At 43.2% G+C, this 26,862-nt stretch overlaps 1 protein-coding gene across 6 annotated transcripts in view; it reads left to right on the top strand.

Annotated features, from left to right (window-relative positions):
• The window catches only part of MIER2 (MIER family member 2), a 37,579-nt gene extending 12,448 nt beyond the window's left edge, over window positions 1–25,131 (top strand). For 3 of the 6 annotated variants that reach the window (XM_072601708.1, XM_072601711.1, XM_072601713.1), the window contains 8 exons: window positions 282–351; window positions 17,531–17,682; window positions 18,790–18,871; window positions 18,955–19,049; window positions 21,508–21,662; window positions 21,904–22,040; window positions 22,745–23,183; window positions 23,543–25,131. In XM_072601708.1, the coding sequence (XP_072457809.1) occupies window positions 282–351; window positions 17,531–17,682; window positions 18,790–18,871; window positions 18,955–19,049; window positions 21,508–21,662; window positions 21,904–22,040; window positions 22,745–23,183; window positions 23,543–23,564 (1,152 nt within the window). In that variant the 3' untranslated portion in view covers window positions 23,565–25,131. The remainder of the gene's footprint in view (window positions 1–281; window positions 352–17,530; window positions 17,683–18,789; window positions 18,872–18,954; window positions 19,050–21,507; window positions 21,663–21,903; window positions 22,041–22,744; window positions 23,184–23,542) is intronic. The other 3 variants (XM_072601709.1, XM_072601712.1, XM_072601710.1) reach the window with 2 other exon arrangements.
• Window positions 25,132–26,862: the final 1,731 nt, after the last annotated feature.

Here is a 26,862-nt window from a genome sequence, read left to right as displayed (position 1 = left end):
ATGATAGATAGAACATCACGTGCTCAATTATTCTCAGAAAAGGAATAGTTTCTTCTCCCCAAGCCATTTGAATAGTGCTGGGTGGGTAACTAAGGCAGAAACCAACCAAGTTACACATCTGGGAGGACCCACAAAGGGAATTGACCTGTATTCACTTGTGGAAAAACCAAACAGAATGCTTAGAAAATAGCTACCCAGACCATCTGCATGCTGGGAGCCCCATGAAGGCCCCATTGTGCCCTGTTATTGTGGGTAATTCTTCTGGCATATTGACTTTTCAGGAGATCATGATTGGACCTCAGTATCAAGCTATTATTCCCACCCTCCACTTAAACAGACACAGTGAGAAAGGTAAGCAATAAGGTTTTGGAGGCCTTTGAACCAGGGTGGGATTATAAGATGGGAAGGACATGGAAAGAAGATGAAATTTTCCCTTGTCTGCCCCATCTGAGGGTAGACAGATACATCCATAAGTCAGTAAATCCATTCATTCAACAAATATTTCTAAAGCATATACCCTGTAAATTCCCCAGAATTTACCCAGAAAAAACTAAAAAAGACCATACCTTTATGCCTTCCCTAATGCCTAAACAGTGCTCTGTGCACAGTAAGTACTTAACATTTGAATGAATGAATGTCTTCAGAGGCAGCTTGTAGATAGAACATTGGCTCTGGAGTCAGAGAGACCTGGGTTCAAATTCAGCCTTTGGGAGTAGCTAAGTGGTGGAGGTAGTAGGTGATAGCTAGGCAAATTCATCCTAAGATACCTACTAGTTATGTGACCCTGAGCAGGTCACTTAACCCTGATTGCCTCTCCCTCCCCCCAAAAAAAGAAATCCAGCCTTTGACACTGCATAGCTGTGTGACCCTGAGTGAGTCACTTCACCCCTGTCTTTATTTCCTGTAAAAATGTACGATGGGGATAATAGTAACACCTACCTCTCAAGGTGATTGTGAGGACCAAATGAGTTAATAATTTTAAAGCTCTTGGTGCCTACAATGCTTGACACATAAGAGGCACTTAAAAAGGACACACTTCTTCAACAACATTCTTTTTATTAGAAAAAGAAAATGAATACCCATAGATGATACAAGCACTAGAAGGCTCTGTTATACAATAGGACTTTAGAAGGGAAAAGTTAAAGAGTCCAGAACTAGTTTAGGGCTGGGGAGGGAGGCCTTTATGGTGGAGATGGACTTGACTAGGGGCTTTAGAAAGTGGATAGAATTAGTGAGTGATGTGGAAACAAGAAGGAGTCTGTCTCATCAGGGGGACCGTGAAAAGACCTATCCAAGAAGAACCAAGCCTGGAGGAGTGGATCGTCAAAGAAATGAATTCTGGCTGTGCCATCTTCGAGCTGCTTAGGGTCCCATTGAAGCACTTATTGTGATTCAGACCACAGTTCACAAGTTGGAGGGAAGACTAAGTAGAGAAGCTTTTTTTGTTATTACAGACCATGGACGGGATCAGTTGAGAGCCAGCACTCTGCTGTTAGCTTAGTAAACTATGAATACAGACAATTTCAGTGAAAAAATTAGTGAACAAATTCACTAATAAGTACAGTGTAGGAAGCAAAGAAAAAAATGGAAGACAGCCATTCCAGGTCTTCAGTGAATCTTAAAGTTATATAGAGGCTTACAAATCTGTCATTGACCTTGGGGAGCACCATAAGGCAACTTTATTTTACTCTTTGACCACCTTAACAGGGGACTTGGAGGAGAACAAAAATATAAATTCTGGAGTTAATTGTTGCCTACTTTATTGTTTTCACGTAAGAATCTCTCTTCAGAGTGAGTGGTTATAGGAGGCTGGCTTCAATATGGGAGCCATTCATGCCGAAAGAATGGCTCTCTCTTTATTTCCATCTTCTTCCCCTTTGAAGCTTTCATCTTACCTTTACTTGGTGATGTTAACCTCCAGTAGCCTCAGAAATGGAATTAACACTCAGGATCCTCAGAGTGGGAGGCAGGGGAGCAGCCATAGCGTGACTGCTAAAGTCATATACTGGGCGATCAGGAGACCCAGAAAAAACTGAAAAGACCATGGGTTTAAGAATTAACCTTTGGGTATAGTTGGAGATTTGGAATGAGATGCCTAAGTCAAAAGATTGTGAGACAGGGTCTGGTTCAGAGGTGTCATATATGCCTCCCACCACACTCTCTAGTACAGCCTGAACCTGATTAAAATGTACTTGGGAAGTAATATACGAAATAATATTATATTAAACAAAATAAATAAAAATGCAATGGAACATAGTCGATGTTAATATGTGGTTTTCTAATTGAGCATGCAGCCTGCAGGCAGCCTGTGTATGGTTTATTACATGAAGCAGGCTGGTACGTTTACTCTGTGATTCTTTTTCCACCGATTCTAGTGGGGCAAAGAAGTCTAGGCCAGGAGTTGTATGATGGATATGTGTTCAATTCTGGTATTCACTCAGACTTATGATACTGACAGCAAACAATATTGGAGGTTCACAAGATCCAGGGCAGACTGCTGCAGGGGACTAAGAAACTTTTTTCCCATAGATGAGAGCTTGATACAGACATAGAATTCTGGTCGGAGGTTGCTGCCAAGGTTACCAGGTAGTTAGAACTTCTGATAGCTATTGATAAATGAGGTAATCCATTTCATTAGCTCCTGACTATGGTTAGCACAGTTACATCTGTTAATTGGAGATCTCTTTGGTATGGGAGTGACTGGAGGTCTGGCTGAGAGTTTCTTAGGTTTGCTGTGCCCTTTCGGTGAGCAGGAGAGAAGAAGGAACAGAGCTTCAGCTCCCAAAGTCCAGTCTTAGCACAAATATTAGCTAGGTTCTTAAAAATCCAATGTTGTTCTTCTGTTGCTATGTGCAGACTAAAGATATAATGGGCAATAAGAATGCTACAAGATCTCTCAGGCCTTGAAAATTACCTTACCATTTGTTATGAGAATGGGTAACTGTCACTACTGGTAAAAAGGGATACCCTATCTAGGTGTAAATTCTTTTAAAAATTTCATAATAGCTATAAGTGAACCTGTCATTAGAAAAACTCAGTCGGTATATTTGCATCTCATCTTCCTGAGTTCAAATCTGGCCTCAGACACATATTAGTTGTGTGACCCTGGGCAAATCACCTAACTCTGTTTGCTTCAGTTTCCTCATCTGTAAAACGAGCCAGAGAAGGACATGGCAAACCCCTCCAATGTCTCTGCCAAGAAAACCTCAATTGGGGTCACAGAGTTGGACATAACTGAAAAATGACTGAACCACAAGTATTTGCAGATTTTATGTTTTAGAGGATCCTCATGGTGGACAATGAGATGTTTATTTTGCCTTTATAGATGTTTCAATTTACCTCACAGATAAGGTAGGCTGAACAGCACTATTGGGCTTACAAAAGAAAATTTAGAGAAATTAATGTCCTGAGTGGCACAGTGAGAAAGGGGCTAGTCCTGGAGTCAGGAAGACCTGAACTCAAATCTGGCCTCAGTGACTTACCTAGCTGTATTACCCTGGGCAGGTCATTTAATCCTGTTGGCCTCAGTTTCGTCCCTTGTAAAATGGGGGTAATAACAGCACCCACCTCCCAGATATGTCATGAGGATGAAATGGGATAATATTTATAAAGTGCTTAGCACAATTCCTGGTACACAGTAGGTATTATATAAATGCTAGTTTCCTTCTTCTAATTGTTTCATGTGGGTGGCATGTTTGTCTCCTGAGTGCCCTTCCTCCTTGTGCCCTACACTCTATAGTTTTTTTTATGTAAATTACTTTTATTTTATAGAAGTATCTCCAAAGAATACAAATTACAGGATGATAGTGGACCATTAAAGTATAGTTTTGAGGAAAGCACTGGACAAGGATGCCCTTAAATCGCAATGGATTGTTGGAGTTCTTCATACTAGCTGATGAGACTCAGGTTCACCAGCTATTTTACTTTAATAGAGTTCATGCCCCTTCACCTGAAAGCTTGAGGTTAGGGGATCACTTTTAGCTCTAGTACGGACAAAGCCTGAGAACTGACTGAAAGCTACTCACTGTGGATTTAAGGAGAATAGTGACCCTGAAACACCCGAAGGCATTTGAAGTGTCTACTGCAATGAGGAATGTACTGAAGGAGGGAGACACTGATACATTGTTATAACGTTGCATTTGTGCCTGAACTGAGGTGTCATGTATGATCTGTGAGATGGGAGTCCCTTACCTGTTTCATCCAAGGATTGGAGCCTGGAAATAATTTTGAACAACCAAGACAGAACTTCATCTTGTTTGCATGTGATAGCCAGGGCTATCATTGAACAGGCAGAAGATTGTATCGTTCAGGGTGGATAAATGGAACAAAAGGGGAAAACAAGTCGGTATTCCTGCTGTGGCCCCAAAACTCCTGTGCTGTTCACTTCAGTTACCCCAATTGTCCCAGCAACGTATATCCATGGGGAATTGCTTTAACATGGGACTGTGCTCGGCTAGTGCTTCTTCTAAGTGGCAGTTGGCATTTTTCCAGAACTTCCATGATATATGCTGATGTGTCAGCATAAACATTTTAACCTGGATCAACTTGAGATCGTAATAAATAAATCAAATCTATATTCCCCAGAGACTCCACCTAACACAATAAGTTCCTCTGCTGATGATTTAGAGCAAGTTTTAGTTAGTTCTATTGGCGTTAGTAACACAAGACATTTGGATTGTGTGATTTTTTTAAGCATTTTTATTTATGTATTTATTTTTAGTTTACAACATTCAGTTCCACACGCTTTTGAGTTCCAAATTTTCTCCCCCTTACCCCTCCCCAAGACAGCATGCAGTCCAGATATAGGCTTTACATATACGTTCACATTAAACATATTTTCACATTAGTAATGCTGCAAAGAAGAATTAGGATCAATGGAATGAACTATGAGAAAGAAAAAACAAAGAGCAAATAGTATGCTTCAATGTGCTTTCAGACTCTAATTCTCTGGATGTGGATAGCTTTTTCCCTCATGAGTGTTTTGGAGTTGTCTTAGAACCTTGCATTGCTGAGAGGAGCCAAGTCTATCAAAATTAGTCATCACACAATGTGGCTGTAACTGTACAATGTTCTTCTGGTTCTGCTCCCCTCACTCAGCATTGGATTGTTTTTTGTTTTGTTTTGTTTTGTTTTTGATTTTAAAAATCCTTCTTATCCTCCTTCTTCATCCCCTTCCCCTCAACTAAAGAAAAACAAAAACCTGTTACAAACATCTATAGCAAATCAAAACGAATCTCCACATTGGTCACATCAGAGCTCGATCTGGGGGCCTGTAAGTTTTCAGTGCTTCCAAAGGGTATGATCTGAGAAGTGGTCTCTTCACTGCTCTTGTCAAAGTTCTATGAGTTCCTGACTCAGGTTTGGGTCTTTTGTGTTGTGTGTGTTTAGGATTCAGTAGATCACTGCTGGACTCAGTCACTCTTAGCCTGCTGTTACTTAGCTGCTGCATTACTTGGTTCCTCTTTAGTTGTCATCTTCTGCTCTGGTTATTCTGCTGTCGGTTTAGAACTGAATCCCTGCATTACTCTTAGACTCTGAGCCACACATTCAACTTTTTAGAACTTGTTCCTTGCTTGTATATGGGTAGGGCCTTTGTGGCCTGTGCCCAGGAACTGTGACCAAGATCTGGATAGTGGACAATGAAACTACTAGATGGCATTCATTCCTGTTCCCTGTGCAAGTACATAAATTCCTTGAGATCTTTTGGCCCAAGTGTTTGATCCTATTGCTATTTCTGAGCATTGGGCTTCTCCTTGCCACTGCTGCTGTGCTGCTGGCCAGCCTCCACCTCAGGGTTCACTGTCCTTTTTGTCTTCCTAAACTGGAAGAATGACTCACTGCGACTTTTTCTTTGCTTTCCCAATGAGAATTTGGTCTAATTCTGCTTTCTAGGTCCCCGTGGAGTAATGAAGGCAAAAATGTTACCTCTCCACTATCTTGACTCCATTGGCCACATTCCCTCTCCCCACTTGCCCAAATGTCTCTCCTTCTATTTTTTGTGTCCCTCACCTCTTTATCAGCAGGTGGAGATTATGTTTCATCATTAGTCCTCTGGAATTGTGACTGGTCATTACTCTAATCAGAATTCCCAATTCTTACAAAGTCGTTTGTATTTACCACATTACTGTCATTGTAAGAATTATTCCTGGTTCTACTCACTTTGCTCTACATCAGTTCATACAAGTTTTCCCAAGTTTCTTTGGTTTCATCCTCTTCTTCATTTCTTGAATCATCATAATGTTCCATCACATTTGTATACCACAGCTTGCTTGGCCATTCCTTCATTGATGGGCATCCCCTAGATTCCTGTTCTTTGCTGTGTCAAAAAGAGCTATGTTTTTGTGCATCCTCAGTTTGTTTTGTTTAGGATTAATGCTTCCCTTAATGTACTGTTCTCTAATTCCCCTTTCCTTCCTATTTTCCCATTGAGTGAAATGTATTTCTGTACCCAGATGTTATGTGTGTGTGTGTGTGTGTGTGTATGTATGTGTGTCCTTCCTTCTTTTGACTACTTCACATGAGAGTGAGGTTGATGTGTTAACCCTTTCTCCTTGTTTCTGTAGATTTTACTTTCCCATCCTGATTACGTGAGAGAACTTTCCCTGTAACCTTCCTTTCCCTCCCCACTCTGCCCTCACACTTCCCTTCTTTGTTTCCATTCTTAAAATTATCAAAATATAATAGAACTACTCTCAGGCCTTGTCCGGGGGGCTCCTATAACCTCTGATGAGCAGTTTGTCCTTGTTTAGTTCCTTGTTATTGTTCATTCCTGTTTACTTTTACGTGTTTCTCAACTCTGGTATTTGAACTTTGAAAGTTTCTACCCAGCTCTGGTCTTTTCATTGAGAATGTTTGGAAGTCCTTTGTTTCATAGAAGGTCCAATTTTTTTCCCATAGACACTTGAAAGTTTCTTAGGTTTGCTCAGTTTTGCTGGGTAAATTATTCTTGGCTGTAAGCCCATATCTTTTGCCTTCTGGAATATCTTCTTCCAAGCTCTCCACTTCTTTATAGTGGTGACTGTTAAGTCATGTGTGGTCCTGAATCTGGCTCCTAGAAAAGATTTCTTTTCTTTCTTTCTGACTGCTTGCAGTATTTTTTTCCTTTGACCTAGAAACTAGATTTTGGTCATAATATTCCTTGGAGTTTTTATTTTGGGATTTATTTCAGGAAGTGACCAGTAGATTCTTTCTATTCCTTATTTGCCCTTTGGTTTTAATATATCTGGACAGTTTTCTTTTAAGATTTCTCAAAATAATATATCTAAGCTCTTTTTTTGGCATGGCAGTCTTAGAGTTTTTTCTCCTTTCCCTGTTTTTGCTATGATACCTTATATTTTTTTCCAATTTTTTCCGCAATCTTTTGACTATTGGAGTATTTCTTACTGTCTTGTCTCATGGAATCATTTGACTTCTGTTTGTTTCATTCTAATTTTCAAAGAGTTTGTTGTGTGGCCCAGGTCTTATACCTCTTATGTTAAGCTGTTAACTCCCTTTCCAATTCTTTCTTCCATATCTGTCATTTCTTTTTTGTTTTTTTCTTTAAGTGCTCTCATTTTATTGACAAAAATATTTTTTCATTCTTTTTAACTCTTGATTCATCTCTTCCAAGAATTCTTGTTGAATTTGTAGCCGGGCTGTGTTTTCCCTGCTTATAGATGTTTCAGCATCATGCTTTTCTTCTGGGTGTATGTCCTGAGCTACTCTAACGTCACAGTAGGTCTTTATGATGGGATTATTTTTCACTTGTTCCTTCTTTCAACCTACTGCCTGTGTTTGGTCTCACTTTTGGGGCTGGGCTTTGTATCATTTCTGGAGTGAAGGCCTAGTCTGGTTCTGTTGCTTTTTTCTTGAGGGGCTATTCAGAGACAGTCTGGGGACCTGCAAGGTTTTATTGCTCCCAGAATAGTCTGATCCAGAACAAAGACTGATTACTGCCCCCATTGTGAGCTCTGCAAGTTCTTGACTGGAATTTGGGTTTGAGCAACAGTGGATACTGCTGGACTCAGCCACTTTCAGCTAGTTGGAGAGTTTTATTGGTTCAATGACAGAATTGTAGTCTCCTTTGGTCTGGGATTTCTGCCCTGGTTATTCCTCTGAAGGTGGGGATAAACTCTGGGAAAGAGATCCTGCTCTGCTCTTAGGTCTGAGCTGCTCTGCTGCAGTTTTCTTCTGAACTTCCTCATTTCTCAGTAGACACTGCAGGCCTTTCTACATGGGAATGCAACTCCTGGTTGCAACCATAAGGCTTCAATCCTCCACATTAAATCTGTGACCCAGAACTGGAGAGTGAGCGACAAACCTGCAAGTTGGCACCTGTACCCATCGTGGTGCCCTGTATGGGTCTGAGACCTCCTTTTGCCCTCATTCACAGCCTTTCCCTTGGCACTGGAGTACTCCAGGAGTGCCATGCTCCAGCCAGATCCCATCCCCAATGTAGCAGACCTGTCTTTCATTGCTGACTTGGGTGGGACAAATGACTTGTTGACTTTATTCTGGATTTCTCCATCAAAATTTGGTCTGGTGCATTTTTCATGTCTGTTGGGAGAAGTTTTGTACTACTTGCTATACTGACATTTTGACTCCCCCTCTTTGAGTTGTTTTCCAGGTGTAACATAATACATAATAGTACAATATCCCATTCATAATATGTTTCAATGCAGACATCGGTGATAAACACAAAAATTAAATGATGATAGTGAGGTTTTGCAAAGAAGTGATATGGCTCACTTAAAACCAGAAAGGCACTTGTTAAGGTCAGCAAACTTAATGTTTCTGAATTTGTAGAAGTCTGGATTGTTGTTCTTTTATCAGATTATCAGCATAAACAATGTGCTCTTCTGTTTTAGAGAGGTAAGAGTGTTTTAAAGTGGGAATCTGTAAATCTGAGGTTGAAGACCTAGACGAACAGCAGTGTTGTTAGAGGGGACGCCCACTGAGGCTTTGTTTCCCCTGAGTGATCTCTTCTCTTCTTAGCTGCACGGAATAGAGATTCTAGGCCCTCGGGGTGAATGTCTTCAATGTACATCATCAGGATGTCAGAGCAGGTTAAACATTTACCAGTCATAGCAGTCATAAAGGTGAACAGCTATTTCATCATTTTGATCCATTGTATGATGAACAGATAGGTCCAGTATTTACAGTATTGTTGAATTAATTTGTGAAGAAGACTTTGGCACTACATTTATAGTTTGTGCTATGCATAATACAAAAAAATATATGTCATTTTTATTTTTGCAAAGTGCTTTACATACATTATCTTACTTGATACAACAGCCCTGTGAGGTAAACATTGTTATCAATCCCATTTTACAGATGAAACTGAGCCTCAGGCTAAATGACTTCCCCAAATGACTTGTAGCTACCACACAGCTACAAGTGTCTGAGGCAGGATTTGAACCCAGTTGTTCCTAATTCCAAGTCCAGTGCTATAATTCATCATACTGTGGCACTAAGATGGAAAATGAAGTTGGTAAGAAAGGTAAAAGATTAGTAAGGTAAAGAAAAGAAAGTTAAATATAGCTGATAAGTGCTTACTAGGTAAAAAAGAAAGTGACAGATCAGGAGATGAAGCTCTGAACAAGCAGTTTGCCATAGCTTTTCACCAGGGGAGCTACTCTCAAGAATGACCAAAAACATTCAGTGCCTCCCTTCCAAAAGTATGGAAAGCAGGAACTTTCTAAATGAAAAGTGACCTGAATAGAATAGATGGTGTTTGTCTTTCTGCCATGGCCAAGTAGCTATTACCTGCTCAGAGTACAATCTAGTCTCCCTCCTGAAAGATAGAAAAGAAAGTAAAGGAACTTTCCAGGTACTTTAAAAACATGGAAGATTATCAGTGTGAAAATAAAGAACAAAAAGATCTGAAGTTGCAGAAGAACAACCCCTATCTGTGTTGAGCAGAAGGATCATTAAACACTTTGAGCTAAGGAACAGATGTAACCCTCAAGATTACAAGAAAGGTGTAATCAGCCCTCCAGTCATGGCATCCTTGTCCATGTAGTCCATTCTGGTCAAAGGAGTAAGTCCTGGAGGGCTGATGACTTCTTACTTGTAGACTGTTCTTCCTAACCCTGATTTTATTGGAAAGGCTTCTCGTTTATCTCCATTACGCATAATATTTACTCTTGGTTTTAAATAGATAGGACTTATTTTAAGAAAAGTGTCATTTATTCCTGTGCTTTCTAGAATTTTTAATAGGAGTAGGTATTGTACTTTGCCAAAAGCCTTTTCAGCATCTATTGATATAATCATATGCTTGTTACTTGATATGGCCAATTATGTTTATAGTTTTTCTAATATTGAACCATCCCTACGTTTGTGGCGTAAATCTAATCTGGTCATAGTGTGTGATCTTTGTGGTGCATTGCTGTAATCTCCTTTCTAATATTTTATTTAAAATTTCTGCATCAGTACTCATTAGGGAAATTAGGCTGTAATTTTCTTTCTATGTCTCTTCCTGGTTTAGGTATCAAAACCATATTTATTTCATAGAGGGAATTTGGTAGGACTCTTTATCTGTTTTTCACACTGTTTATACAATATTAGAATTGAATGTTCATTAAATGTTACATAGAATTTACTTGTAAGTCCATCTGATTCTAGATTTTTATTTTCCTTAGGGAGCTCATTTATGGCTTGTTCAACTTGATTTTCTAAAAAAAGATTATTTAAGTATTCTATTTCCAGTTTTGTTAACCTGGGTAATTGATATTTTTGTAAATATTCATCTATTTCATTAAGACTGTCAGTTTTATTTACACGTAGTTGAGGAAAATAACCCCTAATAATTGTTTTAATTTCATCTTCATTAGTCATGCCTTCACCCTTTTCATTTTTGATACTGGTAATTTGATTTTCCTTTTTATTTTAATCAGATTAGCCAGTGATTTATTATTCTTAAAAATAAAACCAGTTCTATTTTTATAGTTCAATAGTTTGGATTTTTTTTTAACTTTTACTTTTATTAATTTCTCCTGTGATTTTTTCAGGATTTTTATTTTGTATTTAATTGAAGATTTAAAATTTTGTTTTTGTAGGTTTTTTTTTTAATTTGCATGCTCACTTCATTTCATTGGTTTGCTGTTTATCTCTTTAATTGATGTAAGTATTTAGTGATGTAAATTTTTCCTTAAGTACTGCTTTGACTGCATCCTGCAAATTTTGGTGTATTATCTCGTTGTTATTAACTTTAATGAAGTATTGTTTCAATGAATTATTCTTTGACCCAAGTAGACTACCTAACTGTCCTAATGATGCTAATGGGGTTACATGTATTATCTTCTGTATAGGGAGATAAACAGTTTAACTTTGCTAATTCTCTTATGATTTCTCACTCCTATTTATCTTTTTATGTTTATCTTGAGTCTTGTGTTTTAATGTCAGATTTTCTATTCAGCTTCTGACCTTTTCATTAGAAATGCTTGAAAGTTCTCTATTTCATGAAATGTCCCATTTTTCCCCTGTAGGATTATACTCAGTTTTGCTGGGAAGATTATTCTTAGTTGTAACCTTAATTCCTTTGCCTTCCAGAACATATTACATTCTCATTGTTCCTTGATTGTAGTAGCTTCTAAATCTTATATGATCCTTACTGTGGTATTTAAATAGTTTCTTCTTGCTGCTTGTAGTATTTTTTCCTTGACCTACGAGTTCTGGAATTTGGCTGTATTCCTGGAAGTTTCATTTGGGGGAAATTCTTTTAATTCTAGTTTACTCTCTGATTGTAAGATACCTGGGCAGTTTTCCATTATATTTTCTTGAAATATGATGCCTAGGCTCCTTTTTTGAGCGTGGCTTTGAGATATTCTACTAATCCTTAAAATGTCTTGGTCTATTTTCTATGTCAGTTATTTTTCCATGAGATATTTCATGTTTCTTCCATTTTTTTCAGTCTTTTGACTTTGTTTTATTGTTTCTTGATGTCTCATAGAGTTATTCTCTCCCATTTGACCATTTCTAATTTTTATCAAGTTTTCTTCAGTGAGGTTTTGTACCTCTTTAACCATTTTGCTAACTTTGCTTTTTAAGGAGTTATTTTCTTCTGTATCTTTTGTGCCTGTTTTACCAAAATGTTAATACTCTTTTCATAATTTTCTGGCCTCACGCTCATTTCCCAGTTTTTCTTCTACCACTCTTATTTGATTTTTTAAATATTTTCTGCCCTTTTATTGCTTTCTTTAGTTCTTCTAGGAATTCTTATTAGGCTTATGTCCAATCCATATTTCTTTCTTGAGGCTTTTATTTTCATATCATTGTCTTCAGAATTTGTGCATTGAACTTCCTATAACCAACTATAAAAGTTAATTTTGTTATTGTTTGTTCATTTTTTCAGCCTACTTCTTGACTTTGGACTTTATATATGTTGTAGAGGGCTCAGTTCAACTCTTGGAGGGAGATGACTGGCTGACCCAAGCTTTCGTCTTTTATGTCACTTTGCTTTCTCAGCTCAATAGGGTCCTGTAAGTTTTTGGTTCTTCCAATGTGGTGAGATCTGGAAGCAGTCTGGTCACTACCCTTCTAATCTGCATACACCCTGATCCTTTTCTAGGTAGGGCCCCTACTCCCTTGCAACAATGACTATGACTGCTCCTCTCTGCCCTGCAACTGGGCCCTGGGACTGGATGATGGGTGAAGAAGCTACTAAGCAACTCCTGGTCTGGTCTGACACCCAGTACTATACTAATAAAGGGGTCCTCCGGGATTTCTTTCCGACCAGGTGTTACATCTCCCAACTGTCCTGGGTACTACTGCTACCCCGCAGCTGTATCTATCATGCTGCCCTCCTGGGCAGGCCCCACTTCAGTGTCCTCAGACCTCTTTCTGCCTTCCGTAAGCTGTCTTGGGCTGGGAAAATGACTTCGTGACTTTTTTAAAAAATATTTTCCTGCTCAGAATTTTGTTTGGTGTTTTCTATGATAATTTGGTAGGAGAGGTTTTTGGGGGGAGGTTTGACATCTGATCTTTTACTCTGCCTTCTTGACTTGGCTCTTCCCCACCATCCTGGTTTTTAAGAGACAGATACAAAAGGTAATGGAGGGTGAATACAAAAACATGGTAGAGTTCTGTAAGAACCAGTGATGCTAATAAATAAGTTGAAGTTGGCTAAAAAAGCTAATACATTGAAAAAGTGATTTTAAAGCTATTTGTGGGGCAAGAGGGGGATCATAGGAAAAATACAGGACTGTTGCTCAAGGTGGATGAGATAATAGCAACCATAGTTGTTATAGTTGCTAAATTCTTGTTTTTAATAAGTGAAGAAGAAAAGAATTTTCCACTATGAGCAAGTTATTTAGACTTCAATTCTTAATAAAATTTTGGAATTAATTAAAGGGGTATTTAATGAACCTCTAGAAAAGGAAGCTGTGATCAGCATAGTTTCATCAAGAGCAAGTCATAAATTGGGATTCTAGTGCACACTGTTGGCAGAGCTGTGAAGGGATCCAGCCTTTCTGGAGAGCAGTTTGGAATTATGCTCAAAGGGCTACAAATACCCTTTAATCCATGAATATCACTGCTAGATCTGTATCCCAAAGAGATCAAAGAAAAAGGAAAATGACACACATTCAAAAATATAGCAGCTTTTTTTGTGGTCACCAAAAATTGGAAACGGGGGGGGGGGGGTGCCCATCGATTGGGGAATGACTGAAGAAGTTATGGTGTATGATTATGATGGAATATTATTGTGCTGTAAGAAATGATGAGCAGGATGGTTTCAAAAAAACCTGGAAAGACATATATAAACTGAGGAGAACCAGGAGAACAACTTTCATAGTAACAGCAGTATTGTTAAGATAATTTGGAAAGACTTAGCTATTCTGTTCAATACAAAGATCCAAGACAGTTCTGAAGGCCTTAGGATGGAAAATGGTGTCCACCTCCAGAGAAAGAACTGATGGACTCTGAATGCATAGTTTTTTTCAGTTAGTTAGTCAATAAGGCTTACTGTGTGCCAGACATCCGGCTAAGCATTGGAAGGCAAAGAAAGGCAAAGGCACAATCCTTGCTGTCAGAAAACTCACATTCTAAAGGAGGAAACAGCATGCAAACAGGCTTTGTACACATATGACCTGTACAGAACAAATAGGACAGGCCTCTTGCAGAAGGTGAGATTCAAGCTATCTTGAAGGTGGAAGTGAGGAGGGAGGGAAGAGCATTCCAGGCATGAAGGACAGCCAGCTCAAAGGCCCAGAGATAGGATATGGAGGGAAGGACATTACAAAGGCCCATATGCTGGACTGTACAGTATGTGGAGGGGAATCAAGTGTGGAAGATTGGTCACATGTATGGTCTGATGTCAGTTTGGAAATGTCTTTACTGGAGGACCCCATGGATGTGTGCTTGGCCCTATGCTGTTTAACATTTGTTCAGCAGTTGACTTGGATGATGGCAGCATGCTTAGCAAATTTTGCAGTTCACACAGTGATACAGGATACAACTAGAACTCAGCAGGCTAGAGCACTGCGGTATTTCTCATGGGATGGAATATAATAGTGATAGATTGAGAGGCGGCAGAGAATAGAAGATGGAAAGCTGGTTGAGGAGTCAGGAAGGCCTGGGTTGAAGTTCTGTCTCTGTCAAATGCTGGTTCTGTGACCTTAGAGGCAAGTTTTTTACTCTCCCTCAGACTAAGCAGCAGAGCAGTTGTTTCTCTTCATTGGTATAGAGAGTTTTCTTATATGGATGTCATCACAGGTCCTAGGCAAAAAGAAAGACTGGAGGATCGGCATTGTGCCTTTGAGAGAAGCCAACCTGGGCTAGAGGGCACTGTGCATTGGTCCTCTTCTTTCTTAATGCCTCCAGCAACTCTGAGATTCTGAAGCTTTCAAGGCAAAAGAAAGTTAAGTATAGCTGATAAGTGCTTACTAGGTGAGGAAGAAATTGACAGATCAGGAGATGAAGCTCTGAACAAGCAGTTTGCCATAGCTTTTCACCAGGGGAGCTACTCTCAAGAATGACCAAAAATATTCAGTGTCTCCCTTCCAAAAGTATGGAAAGCAGGAACTTTCTAAATGAAAAATGAAAAGTGACCTGAATAGAATAGATGGTGTTTGTCTTTCTGCCATGGCCAAATAACTTTACCTGCTCAGAGTACAAGCTAGTCTCCCTCCTGGAAGAAGAGAAAGTAAAGGAACTTCCCAGGTACTTTAAAAACATGGAACATTATCACTGTGAAAATAAACAATAATAAATAATAATAAATTGCATTTCTGACCAGGCCCTACCTCAGTGTCCTCAAACCTCTTTCTGCCTTCCGTAAGCTGTCTCCATTTAGCCTCCATCCACTGATGAATTCACAAGTCTAAACTGCCCTCCCTTAACTCCCTACACCGAGATTCAGAAACACTTTTTCCAGTTCTGAAATGGGGAGACCCTGGCTTGGCATTCACGGGTGCCTCACCCATCAGGGTGCCCACGAGCTTGTACATGTTTAGACTTCAGTAATGAGAGTGGTGAAGAGGTTGTGGACTGGTGCTCACTCTGCTGGACACAGATAGGAGACCCTTCTCACCCTCAGCGTGAGACCACATCTGGGAAATTTTGAAGATCCAGTTTTCTTCTAGACACCACATCGAGAAGAACCTTAATTAGCTGAAGAGGACTGGCTGAATTTAGGTATTTTTTAGGCACCTACTGCATTCCAGGCTTGACCTGGAACTACAAAGACAAAAGTGAACTGTTCCTTGCCCTCAAGAAACTTAAAATTTGTTGGAGGGAACAGCACATGTAACATGTAAATAAATGAACAACATATAGTCATTTCTGGAGGTGTTTGTTGGGAAGCACTGTTGGTTAACAATAGAGCAGCAGTTCTAGAGGGTACAATAAGGGCTGACTTGTAGCAGCATCAGGGAACGTTTTAGGGCAGCAGGTTGTTACACACCCTTTGCAGCACCAAAGGTAATGTGGATTTGATTATTAGTCCTTGAGAAAGAGATAGAAGTGGTAGGGAGGTATATACTCAATAGCAGAGCCAACATCCAGTCACTGGACCTATGTGACAGTCAAGGCCCATGGATTCTTGGGGCCTCATTCCCTCTCAGGTCATATTTGAGGCATGTTTGAACTGCCGACCTCCTGCCAGTTCAGCCCAGCTCTCCTCCATCAGGATTATCTCCCTTAAGAAGGACCCAGAGGATATGGCATATGAAGATTGGTTAGCGATATTTCACCAAGAAAAGATATGTAAGGGCTACATCCTAAGTATGTAAAGTGTTGTTTTGTGAAAGAGGCAAATAGACTTGTCTTGCTTAACTCAAAGGCAGAATTAGGAGGAATGGGTGGAAGCTACAAAGAGGCAAATAGAACCTTGATGTCAGGGAAAACTTCCTGACAATTAAAGATCCAAAACTAGAATAGCCCTACTCAAGAGTTAGTATGTTTCCCTTCACTGAAAGGCTTTAAAAAAAAAAATGTTGCATGACTTCCAGGCTTGAATTAAGTTAGATAGCTTCCGAAATCCTGTTCATCTCTATGATTTCTGAGGGTGAAAGCAAGATATAAGATTCCTTTTCAGCATCCCTTACTGGGCCAGTAGCTTTCTCAGGTCTTTTTTGTCTGCTTTGGCCTGAACTCACCCTCGAAGCTTGGCTACTGAAAGCCTCACTTGTTCTTCCCTTCTGGGCTATTTCAGGTGTAAAGGCCACAAAGGAATGTGACCTTTCCATTGGCATTAAGGTTCTAGAGATCTGAAAATAGACTATCTCCCTTCTCTCACCACTGCGTTTCAGTCAGACCTTCCTAGAGATAATGATGACTCTGACTTTGGAAGCAGCAGGATATCCTGTATGAGGATTAGGGTTATCCATCTGCCTGCCAGCATGAGACTCCGGGCAATGAGCAGGGACCATCAAGAGTTGACTGGCAGGATATGGGTTTCACAGAGGTGACTCACTTCTTCCCCTCCCAGCAGGGCTGGGCAGAGCCTGGGCAGATGAGCTTAAAAGGAGACACTGAGAGCAGCGTGTGGGCACGGGGGTCTGGTTGGGTTTACCAAGTTTCTTCTTTGCACCATGTATCTCCTCCCCAATTCTCTGAATCTCTTCATAAGAGTACATCTTAACATCTAATGGCACTCTGCCCTCCTTACCTCCTATTTCTTATCCTGTTCCTATTGAATAAAGTATACAGACCCTTCCACATCTCTCCTTTCTAAGCATATTGAACAACAGAAACAAAAGCATGATGGTCGTTAAATCCAGGGTGTGTTCAGCATTCGAGCTCCCTGGGGCGTAGTGCACGAGTCCGAAAAGGGTGGGGGGTAGCAGGCTGATGGTGCCTTGAATGTCCGGAGTAAGTCATGGTAAAGGTTTGGCATAGCCTAGTAATATGAAGTGTTAAAAAGATCTCTGCTAAATAGTGTTAGAAACACTTAGAAGTGACGCTGGTGATTGTAGGAAGGAAATTAACTGAAGCTTTCCAGCACTATGCCCTTGCATTGCCCCTTGACCCCTGTGCCTCTGTCCTATTTAGAGCTGATTGGGCAAGAGCTGTCATCTTGTCAATGTGTCCCTTCCCTCTATTCTCTCCTCAGTCTATGAGAAAGAAGACCAGCTGCTGTGGGATCCCAATGTCCTTCCTGAAGGAGAAGTAGAAGAGTTTCTGTACCGGGCAGTGAACCGGCAGTGGGATGAGATGGCCACCTCTCAGATCCCTGTTGGGGTAACTGTGAAAGACAATGAGCAGGTGAGCCTGAGTGGGAGGAAAGATAATTCCGTACTGCTGCTGAGGACCACCTGAGCCGGATTCAGAGCAAGGTATTATGTGTTTGGAGGCAGAGAGCGTGGATTTGAATCCTAGCCCTCTTACATAGTGACCCAAGGCAATTCATGGCCTTTTGGGGCTTCAGTTTCCCTCTGGAAAATTAGGAAATTGGCCTAGATAGCTCTCAGCTCTAGAGCCTGCGATCTTAAAAATTAAGTCTTACCCGTCTTAATTTACTTGGGAGTACATAAGTAGAGAATGAATTTCCTCCTCAAGGTTAGGACAAACTGAAAATGTGAACCAGTTCACAAAAGGCTCAGTAACTTTCTGGCTATGTGATACATAGTGAGTTATAGGAAGGTTGGTGTGTCTAGGTCCTCTCTCTATCCTCTCCTTTGGCATCACAAAAGGCAGCCAAGGCTTTCCCCAAACCATACTACTCTACTGATAGAGGCAGGCCAGAAGGTACACCAAGCCTGACCCCTTGGTACATTGAGTACTAAGGGTCTGAGTCAAAAGAGAGAGCCTTTGATGGTACTTAGAGCAGAGTGTTTGCGTCTGTCTCTATAACAAGTCAAAGAAAGGTTGCCTAGATTCTCTTCTGACCTACATCCCAACTGTATGGCTAGATTTTCTTCCAGTCCTCGGACTTGGGTTTCCTTTTATATAGAATGAAGCAGGAGAAGGGTATTCCTGCGGGTTTATGGTGTCCTTTCAGGTGTTTGATTCTGTAATTCCTTTTGGTACCTGACTGGAGGTGCTTCATAATACCTGGAACATAGCCATGTAGCTATACCTCTGTCAAGACTAGTAATGAAGGGAGGCACCAAGTCTCAGGGCAGGCCCCAGCTGTTCCTTCAGCAGGGCAACTCTACAATCTATACCCCCTAAGATTTTCTCCCCGACCATCCAAGGTGAGTTAGGAGGCAGAGGGCAGGCCCGCGAAACCGCATGACTCTATTCCCAGGTTCCTTGTGGCCATAACTCCAGGGATTTGTCATTGAGGGTGGTAACTTGGTCACCTTCAACTTGGGGTTCTATAGGTTTGGGATGCGGGGGACTCAGCCGTGGCCTCTCTGCTGTCCCCAGGCCCTGTATGAGCTGGTGAAATGCAGCTTCAACGTGGAAGAGGCACTTCGAAGGCTGCGGTTCAATGTGAAAGTGATCCGAGGTGAGAGGCCCTGCCTGTGGCTACCTGGCCTGCTCAGCACCTTTGAGCCCCAGCCTACAGCCAGCTCTCTTTTTGTATTATAGATGAACTTTGTGCATGGAGTGAAGAAGAATGTAGGAATTTTGAGCATGGCTTCAGGGTCCATGGGAAAAATTTCCACCTGATACAAGCCAACAAGGTATGGAGCCCCTAGTTTGGAATTTCACCATCATTTCTTAAGCTCCTGCTTTCTGCTGGACAAAGAAGTAAAAAACAATACAGGCCTAGCCCTGAGAACGATTTAAAGTCTAGTGAAAAAAAGCACCGCACACACAACTATGGCCTGAATTAGGGTATGAGGAGGCAAACTCAGGGAGTCAGTGAAGACTTGATAGTGTAAGTGTTGTCTGAGCTGAGCCATGGAAGAAAATGAGGATTCCAGAAGGTAGAGATGTTGAGAGACAGTCTGTGCCACAGAAAATGTTGAGTTCAGGGAATAATCAGCTGGCTGGAGTATAGTACATGAAGGTGTGTAATGTAAAACAGGCTAGGAAAAGAGTGACTCGGTGCTCCGGGCAACTCAGACACAAGGGCCTGTCCCCTTCTGTGTGTCTGGACCCCTTTGGCAGGGAGTCTGCTGGAACCTATGGATCCTTCCTTAGAAAAATGCTTTTAAATACATAGAATGCAAAAGGTAACGAAGGAAACTAATTATATTGAAATTCATTTTCAAAAAATTGTTAAGTTGATAGAGTTCAGGTTAAGAACTGCTGCTCTTAAGTCTGAGCTTCAAGAGGGAGCTGGCCCCCGCCCCAGCTGGCTGGAGTTCTCAGACTTCAGGTCCAGTCCTTGCCCCGACTTTGGCCTTCACATCTGCTGTCCTTCATACCGCTTCCCTTTCCATCCCCTGGAATAAAGACTTTTTTAAAGAGGGAGATTTAAAAAGTTCGGCAAAACTAATCAGCATAATGAAAAGGTTGGGAGGTACCGCAGAAGCAGGGAGTGGCACAGTGCCAGGAAGACTGCTTAGGATTCTGTGGTTCTAATTTTGTAGCATTCAGCTTTGATCGTTTTGTTATTCTTCTGTTTATTTTTGTATATTGTTTTTTCCCTAGTTCTGCTTACTTTACTTTGCACAGCCCAATAATATTCCATTCCATTAATGTACCATAATTTGTTTAAACCATCACCTGTCATTGAGTGCCCACTTTGTTTCTAGTTTTTGTTCCCATAAAAGATGCTGCTGTTAATATTTTGGCCCTTTCTCTTTGCCATTGCCTCCTGGGGTAGGTGGCTAGGAGTGGAATCCTGGGGCTGTCCCTCTCTTGGGACAGTTCTGAGTTGCTTTTCCTGAGACATTTTAAGTTGTTCGATTTACACAGAATTTTCTAAGAATTTTCCAGGTACCTAAAAGTCAGACTTTTTCTTCTCCCCAAGAAAAGTTAGCTATGTATGGTCACATGCTCTTATTCCCTTAAGGGCTAGAGATATTGAACTTTGAGATGTGAAATTATCTAGTTAGTCTAATGTATCCCTCCACTTCATTCTTCATTGTGGTACTTGAAGGTAAGAAATAACACATAAGGTCATCCCCATTCCTGACCAGAAAACAAGAAAATTGAATCAACTTCTGTGACATTTCTTTATTCTTCCTTTTCCCCAGATCAGAATAGGAGGAATCCTTCCTTTTTCAGACCTCCTCTCTCACTTTTTCCTTTCCCCACTCCCAGAGCCAAAGGTTAGACAGCTCTTGCAGTAGCAGAGATGTAGAGGGCTTTGCCCTGAGAACCAACAACCAGTAGCCTTTTCTATATGCACCTGTCAGAGACCTGTCAAATTGGATGGGAGAAAGGGAACTGACCTTAAATATGAATAAATCTGTGGCTGTGACTGGTATCATCAGCACCTAATGGTGGATGACAGTGGGACATAGAAATCAGATTGTCATAGTGAATGCCACAGTTGGATCACAAGGTGAATGTAGAAACAATGTAAATAGGAAGCCAAGGGCAGAGTCCAAGCTGTCAGATCAAACCTAAGGGAACAGACAAGGGACAGAGTCCAAGGTAGAGCAGGGAGGAGGAAGAAAAGTAGAAAGTCTGACTCTGTAAGCAAGCCCATGGAATGTTAGAGTTGGGGCAAGGAGATGGGCAGAGACTGCCACTGGCATTAACAGCTTCCAGAAAATAGCACTGTATGATGTGTGAGAGCCACATCATACGCAGTCTGATTAAAGAAATGGAGACTGTTTAGCCTTGAGAAGAGAAAGGGGGCGGGGGGGGGGAGCAGAACCGTGTGTGGCATCATTGGTAGCTTCAGAGTATTTGAAGGACTATCAGGTAGAAGAGAGATTAGACTTGTTCTCCTCACCACCACCCCCCAAAAAAAAGGGCAGGATTGGCATCAGTGGCTAGAAGTTACAGTGGCAGATTTAAGCTTCATGTGAGAAAATATTTCCTAGCAATTGGAGCTGTTTCAAAGTGAAATCAAAGATCTGTCTGGGAGGGAGATAGTGAGAGTCTCCCAACTGCAGGTTTTCAAGCAGAGGTTGGATGATCTGCTGGGTCAGGGGGAGGGGGAGCAGCAAGGTTGCTTGGGCAGGTATGGGTTGGACTAGCAGGGTCTTCGAGGTCTTAGATTCTGTGGTCTCACCCCAGGTGCGCACACGGTCAGTGGGTGAGTGCGTGGAATACTACTATATGTGGAAGAAATCTGATCGTTATGATTACTTCACCCAGCAAACCCGCTTCGGCCGGAAGAAGTACGTCCAGCCCGGAGCCACGTGCGTGAAAAGCTTCTCACGATACCATCAGTAACGTTATGAAGGCCCCAGGGAACCACTGGTGCTAGGGTCCTGGTTGGAGTTTCCCCAGCCCTGACCCCTTTCCCAGGCAGTAGCAGGGGAGGGCTAGAGCTTCCCCTGGGCATTCCCTCAGTGTGTTCCATTCCTGGCAAGGGCTGTCAGGGGAGAGGCTGAGGGAAGAGGAGGGAAAAGGCTCCCCAGTTTGCCTTCAGTTAGCCTATGCCCTCATGGTTCCCTCTTTGCTATGCAGGGACTTTGCAGACAACGACTTAGACAGCGGGGAGGTAGAAGGCTCTGGCCGCTCTCGGAGCTCCCCACCTGTCCTCTCTGCCACTGACTGCCTGGACTCAACCTTCCCCCAGGACCACTTGGCGATGGAGAGCACAGGTAGCTGCCATGGGGGGTGGAAACATAGTGGAATGAAAGGAGCCTTGCACTTGGGGACAGAAGGCCTAGGCTCTGGTCCCAGCTCTGCTGCTTACTAGCAGCGTTGGACATGCCACCCTGAGGTGGTATGGGAGTGAACCTGACCTCAGGCCCTTGCATCCTAGCCCAGGGGTGGGCAGATCTCATAGGAGAGGGTCAGGCTAAGCCAGGACTGAGCAGCTCCCTGCTGCTTTCATCAGGAAAACTGTCTCGTCCCTCCCTCCCAACCCCTTTAAACCTCACTGCCTAATTCTGTCCACTTATACTCTTCTCTTTCACCTCTCCTCAGTCGGCATTACTGTGGGTACATTTGAAAAGGCGATAACTTGATTCGCTGCCTCCTGTCCGAGGCCAAGATCTGGTCAGTGGCAGAGCCGGAGCTAGAACCTAGGTGTCCTGACATCTAGCCCTGGGCTCTTTCCTCTCTGCAATGCTGCTCCTCTGGAAATGTGCCAGTGAGAGAGAAAATAGAATGGGCTGCCTTTTGAGGTAGTGAGCTCCCCATCACTCAAAGTGTTAAAGCCTGGTTGCACCTGGGAATCATTGCCTCAGTATTGGGACTTAAGTCTTAGGGGAGGGAGGGTGTCAGGGGGGTCCTAAGAGGAGTGTACAAGTGGAATTGCCTCCCTTTTGCCCAATCCCTGTTTCCCTCTCCCTTCCCCCAGAACCTCTCAGTGTGGAGAGTGCCGCCTGCAGCCTGGGCAGTCTGAGTGAGTCCGGCCAGTGCAGCACACCCTCAGAGGCCAACTGCTCCTTGGACCCAGCTGAGGAGTCCTCGGGCATCCCTCTGCCCCAGCGGTCCCTTACCCCAGCTAACGTAGGCTTCTATCCGCTGCCAGCAGTCGACAAGGCAGAGCTGGACCCAGTCCCTGCTGGGCGGCTGGCAGTGGATTTGGCTTTGCCTGCAGCACTCCCAGGGGAGGAGCTGCCTCTCATCTCCAGCCATGTGGATTTGGACAGAGACCCAGAGGAAGCTGTGGCCCCTGCCCAGGTGGCTCTGTCGGTCACAGATTTTGGACTCCTTGGCATCGGGGATGTAAATCCTTTCCTGGCTGCCCACCCTGCCTGCCCAGCCCCCGTGCTGCACCCTGAGCCCTTGTCACAGTAAGCATCTCCCACTCCAGAGCCCTCAAACAAGGCTGTCTCCTTCCCCATCCTCCTGACAGTCAAACTCATTCTCCATTTACCTAGTACACGGAAAGGGGAGATGTGGGGCAAGAAGCTGGTAGGGTCTTGGATAGGGTTTCAGAGGTCTACCTTAGACCTGTACCCTGAGTGGAAGGAGGGCTGACCAGCCAGCTAGTATGTGGGTGTCAGGAGGACTGCTCCTGCCATGTAGGCAATTGTGGCCTGAGTACGTGGGCCCCACAAATGGGAGGAGAGTCAGCATCTTTTTTTGGCAGGTGGGTGGGAGAGGTTCCTGTTAAAATGAAAATAATTCTCTTTCTCTTCTCTTCTGACAGCTGTAACGTGATGACCTGTTGATTTGTTAATCTGGGGGCAGGTGTGTGCACCGAGACTCCTCTCTGTTAACGCATCACTGTTTTCAGACTGTAGGGCTCTGGCTGACAACTTCTCTTCCCCCTTCTGCCCATGCCAGGCCTGTCCTGCTATTGCCTCTGTCAGAGCCCCCCCATCCCCTTTCCATCCTGCTCCTTCCAGACCTTGGTCAGCTCCTCCATTTTGGAAGGTGGAACTAAGGGGACGAGGAGCTTTGGGCCTTCTGGGCCCTTGATGACTGACCTTCCCAGACACAGCCACATAGAAGGGTTGGGGCAGAGAAAGTTCCCTGAAACAGTGCTTGGCCGGGTCCTGAGCCCCCTCAGCTCAACTTGAAACCTGGTAGCAACTCCCAGGGCAGAGTAGAGTGGGTGCTGGAGGGCCTGTAGGGAGTGGGAAGGAGGAGGACATAGGCCTCCCGGCCCCTCCCTGGACTTCCGTTGCTGGCAGCGGACATGATGGCCTCTTGGACCACTCTTCCACTATAAGGATGAGCCTTCTGGGAGGGGTCTGCTGAGACTGCCAGCCTAGCCCGGAAAAGGGACCCCCAGGACCTTCAGAAAAGGTCAAAGTCACTCCCCCCAATGGGGGGGGGAAGGCGGGCTTTGGGGGTGAGTGGGACCTGGCCCAGCCCCTTCCACCAGCAATCTCCCGCAGCCTGATGGCAGCTCCTGACTTTGTCAGCATCAAGGCTTGGGCAAAGGGAAAGACATTCCCTTCCGGAGAAGGACCTCCCTAGGGGCATGTGGAAAGAGGACAGCAGGATGGCCAGCTGCTGCTCATGGTGCCAAATAATGTGGGGGGCAAGAGTGGGACAGGAGCCGGCCTTGGAGCCATATACCTCTGGACTGTGTTTGGGCCCTTAGTGACTCCTGTCAGCTCCCCTCCACTTCAGGTCAAGCAGCACTTTACACTCTCCCTGCTCCCCCCACCACCCTTGTGTCACAGTGGCCACTCACCTCCCAGGCCCACTGCCTCCTCTGCTCCAGAGTGCCCAACAGGTCCTGAGAACCCAGTTCTCCACTCTGTGTGAAATGGAGGGAGAGAGGGCCTTCTTCTGGCTTGGCCCTGGCCAAGCTGCAGGGGTGGGGGCCGTGTGGGAGTGTCCAGCCTCTTTGCTTGCAATAAAGCAAGCAGCAGCCACAGCTTGATTTCAGAATCGTTGTGGGCTCTTGGGAAGGAGGCAACTTCTTCCCCTGGCAATATAGAGAGGGCACTTGTCCATGCCCATGTTTCCTCCAGGCCTTGATTTTGTTTTCTGCAGAATGGCTGGAGGGCTTTGTTCTTTTTTTTCTCTTCTTCCCTGCCCCTCCTTTCCCATTTATTTATATTTCTGTTGTTTACAAATCAGTGGGCTCCTGAAGGTTAGGCAGGGGCCATGGCTTCTTCTGCGCCCCCACCCCCCAGGTCCATATGTCATGAAGCACATTTGTTTTTCCCCCTGAGCTGTTCCTGAGGGCCAGACTCAAATACTCCCCCAAGGACCACACTGTGAAGTGAAAACTGCCTTCAATAGCCCTCGCCGTTATTTATTAAATTTGATTTGAAGTCAGAGATGTGTCCTTGTCATATCGGGAATTGAGAAACCATGCTGCCTTACCAAAGCAGTGACAGCCCATGCCTGACCTGTTGTTTGAGCTAAGGTCCTCTTAGGCAATGGCTGATTCCATACAGGTGGGTATTAATGAGGGCCTATGAGCTCAACACTTGGGTTCCATGACTCAACATAGTCCTGGGTTCCTTCCTTTGGTTTTTGGGGTCTAGCCAGCCCAGGGCTTGTCTTTGCCATCATGGTTCTGTTACTGATGCCTTCAGAGAACTGAGTGTATGGATAGGTTGGTGGGGTAGTTCCTGCCCCATTTTGGAGAAAATCACAGATGTTGTTCATAGTCTGGGTCCAGAAGAGGATTTCTCCTAAAGTAAGCCTTTGCCATTTGTGAGGATAAGCAGCTACCAGATCTTTTTGCAAGTTACTCCATTAAAAATTAGAGAAAAGCCAAGAAGCAATGGATGTGGCTGAGAATAGGGTCATTTAGGCAAGCTTTTCTTCCCAGACGATAGTTTCTGCTTGCTGGGAGCAGTAAAGGGAGGGGGGAACCCAACTGGGACAATTCTGAGCCTGGGTAGAAGTAGAAAGGTCTTTACACCTCTGAAGTTGAGTGATTCCAGGTTTCCTCAGGAATCAGGGGTTCTAGAGTACTTGAGGGTCTTGCCATGCAGCTGCTGTTGCGTAGGCATTGTGTTAGGAGTTAATGGGAGGGAGACCAGCCAGAGCTGAAACCTAACATTAACTCCCTCAGGCCATTACCTCCTTGGGCTCTTGTCTACCAATGGAATCTGACTCAATATGGGTATTTTTAGTCATGCTCCACATCATTTCAAAGCTTTGGATGTTTTAAATCGAGTTTGATTTACACAAAATTTTTCAGTTGCAGAAGTCTTTTCCTATATGCAGTATGAGTACAATCTTCTGGAGGTTCATGGAGATAAAATTTTTCCAGGGTTCCTTCCTCTGATTTTCAGACTTTTCAGTATTGGACTGAATCTATTCTGGTGGAAACTAAATTGGTCCATCTTTTGTGTGACAAGTATCCACCCCAGATTTTCAAAGATAAGAATAGGTCAACAAGCCTTGGGATCTGTAAATTGAAGGGTTAACTAATTGTCTAACCAAATCCCTAACACTACTACCCCCATCACGAATAAGGAAAAAATTAGCTTGTTATAACTATATCCTATTTTCCAAAGGAAAGTCCATTTTTGAGGAGAAAGGAAGGTGACTGAAGGGATTAATTTATTTTCCTCACTTGAGTTTGAGCCTTCCCCATGCTATACATGTTTCCCTGTTGGGATCCATGAGCCCATCCTCTCCATTATAAAATGGGGATGGAAAATCTTAACCAAGTTTCTATTCAAGGGCTGTTGTTTCCAAAAAGCAGGGAACCCTCAGCTACTGAGGCAGCTTAACAAGAGCATTCAGGTGTAAGGCAGGCCACTTGGGAAAATTCTTGTAAAGAGGTGTCCATAGATAGAATATGGAGACTGTATCTAATAGAAGTGAAGGTGATAGTGGTGCCTGGGATTGGTATGAGAGGCCAAGGAAATGAGACAGTCATGTGGGAATTCTTTCCCCAACTTGGAAGCACACCCCTCTTCCTCCAGTTATCTAGTCTTCTACCATAGCACTGCCCAATGTAGTCCAAACTCAATATTGTGTAGATGAGAAAATTGAGGCCCAGGGGTTTGAGGGAACAACAGCTAAGATCACTGGGGTAGTAAGCCA

Source organism: Notamacropus eugenii, chromosome 4 (assembly GCF_028372415.1).
Source record: "Notamacropus eugenii isolate mMacEug1 chromosome 4, mMacEug1.pri_v2, whole genome shotgun sequence".
Classification (NCBI taxonomy): Eukaryota; Metazoa; Chordata; class Mammalia; order Diprotodontia; family Macropodidae; genus Notamacropus; species Notamacropus eugenii.
Note: the sequence above shows the minus strand (reverse complement) of the source record. Positions and strands in the feature narration are given on the sequence as shown.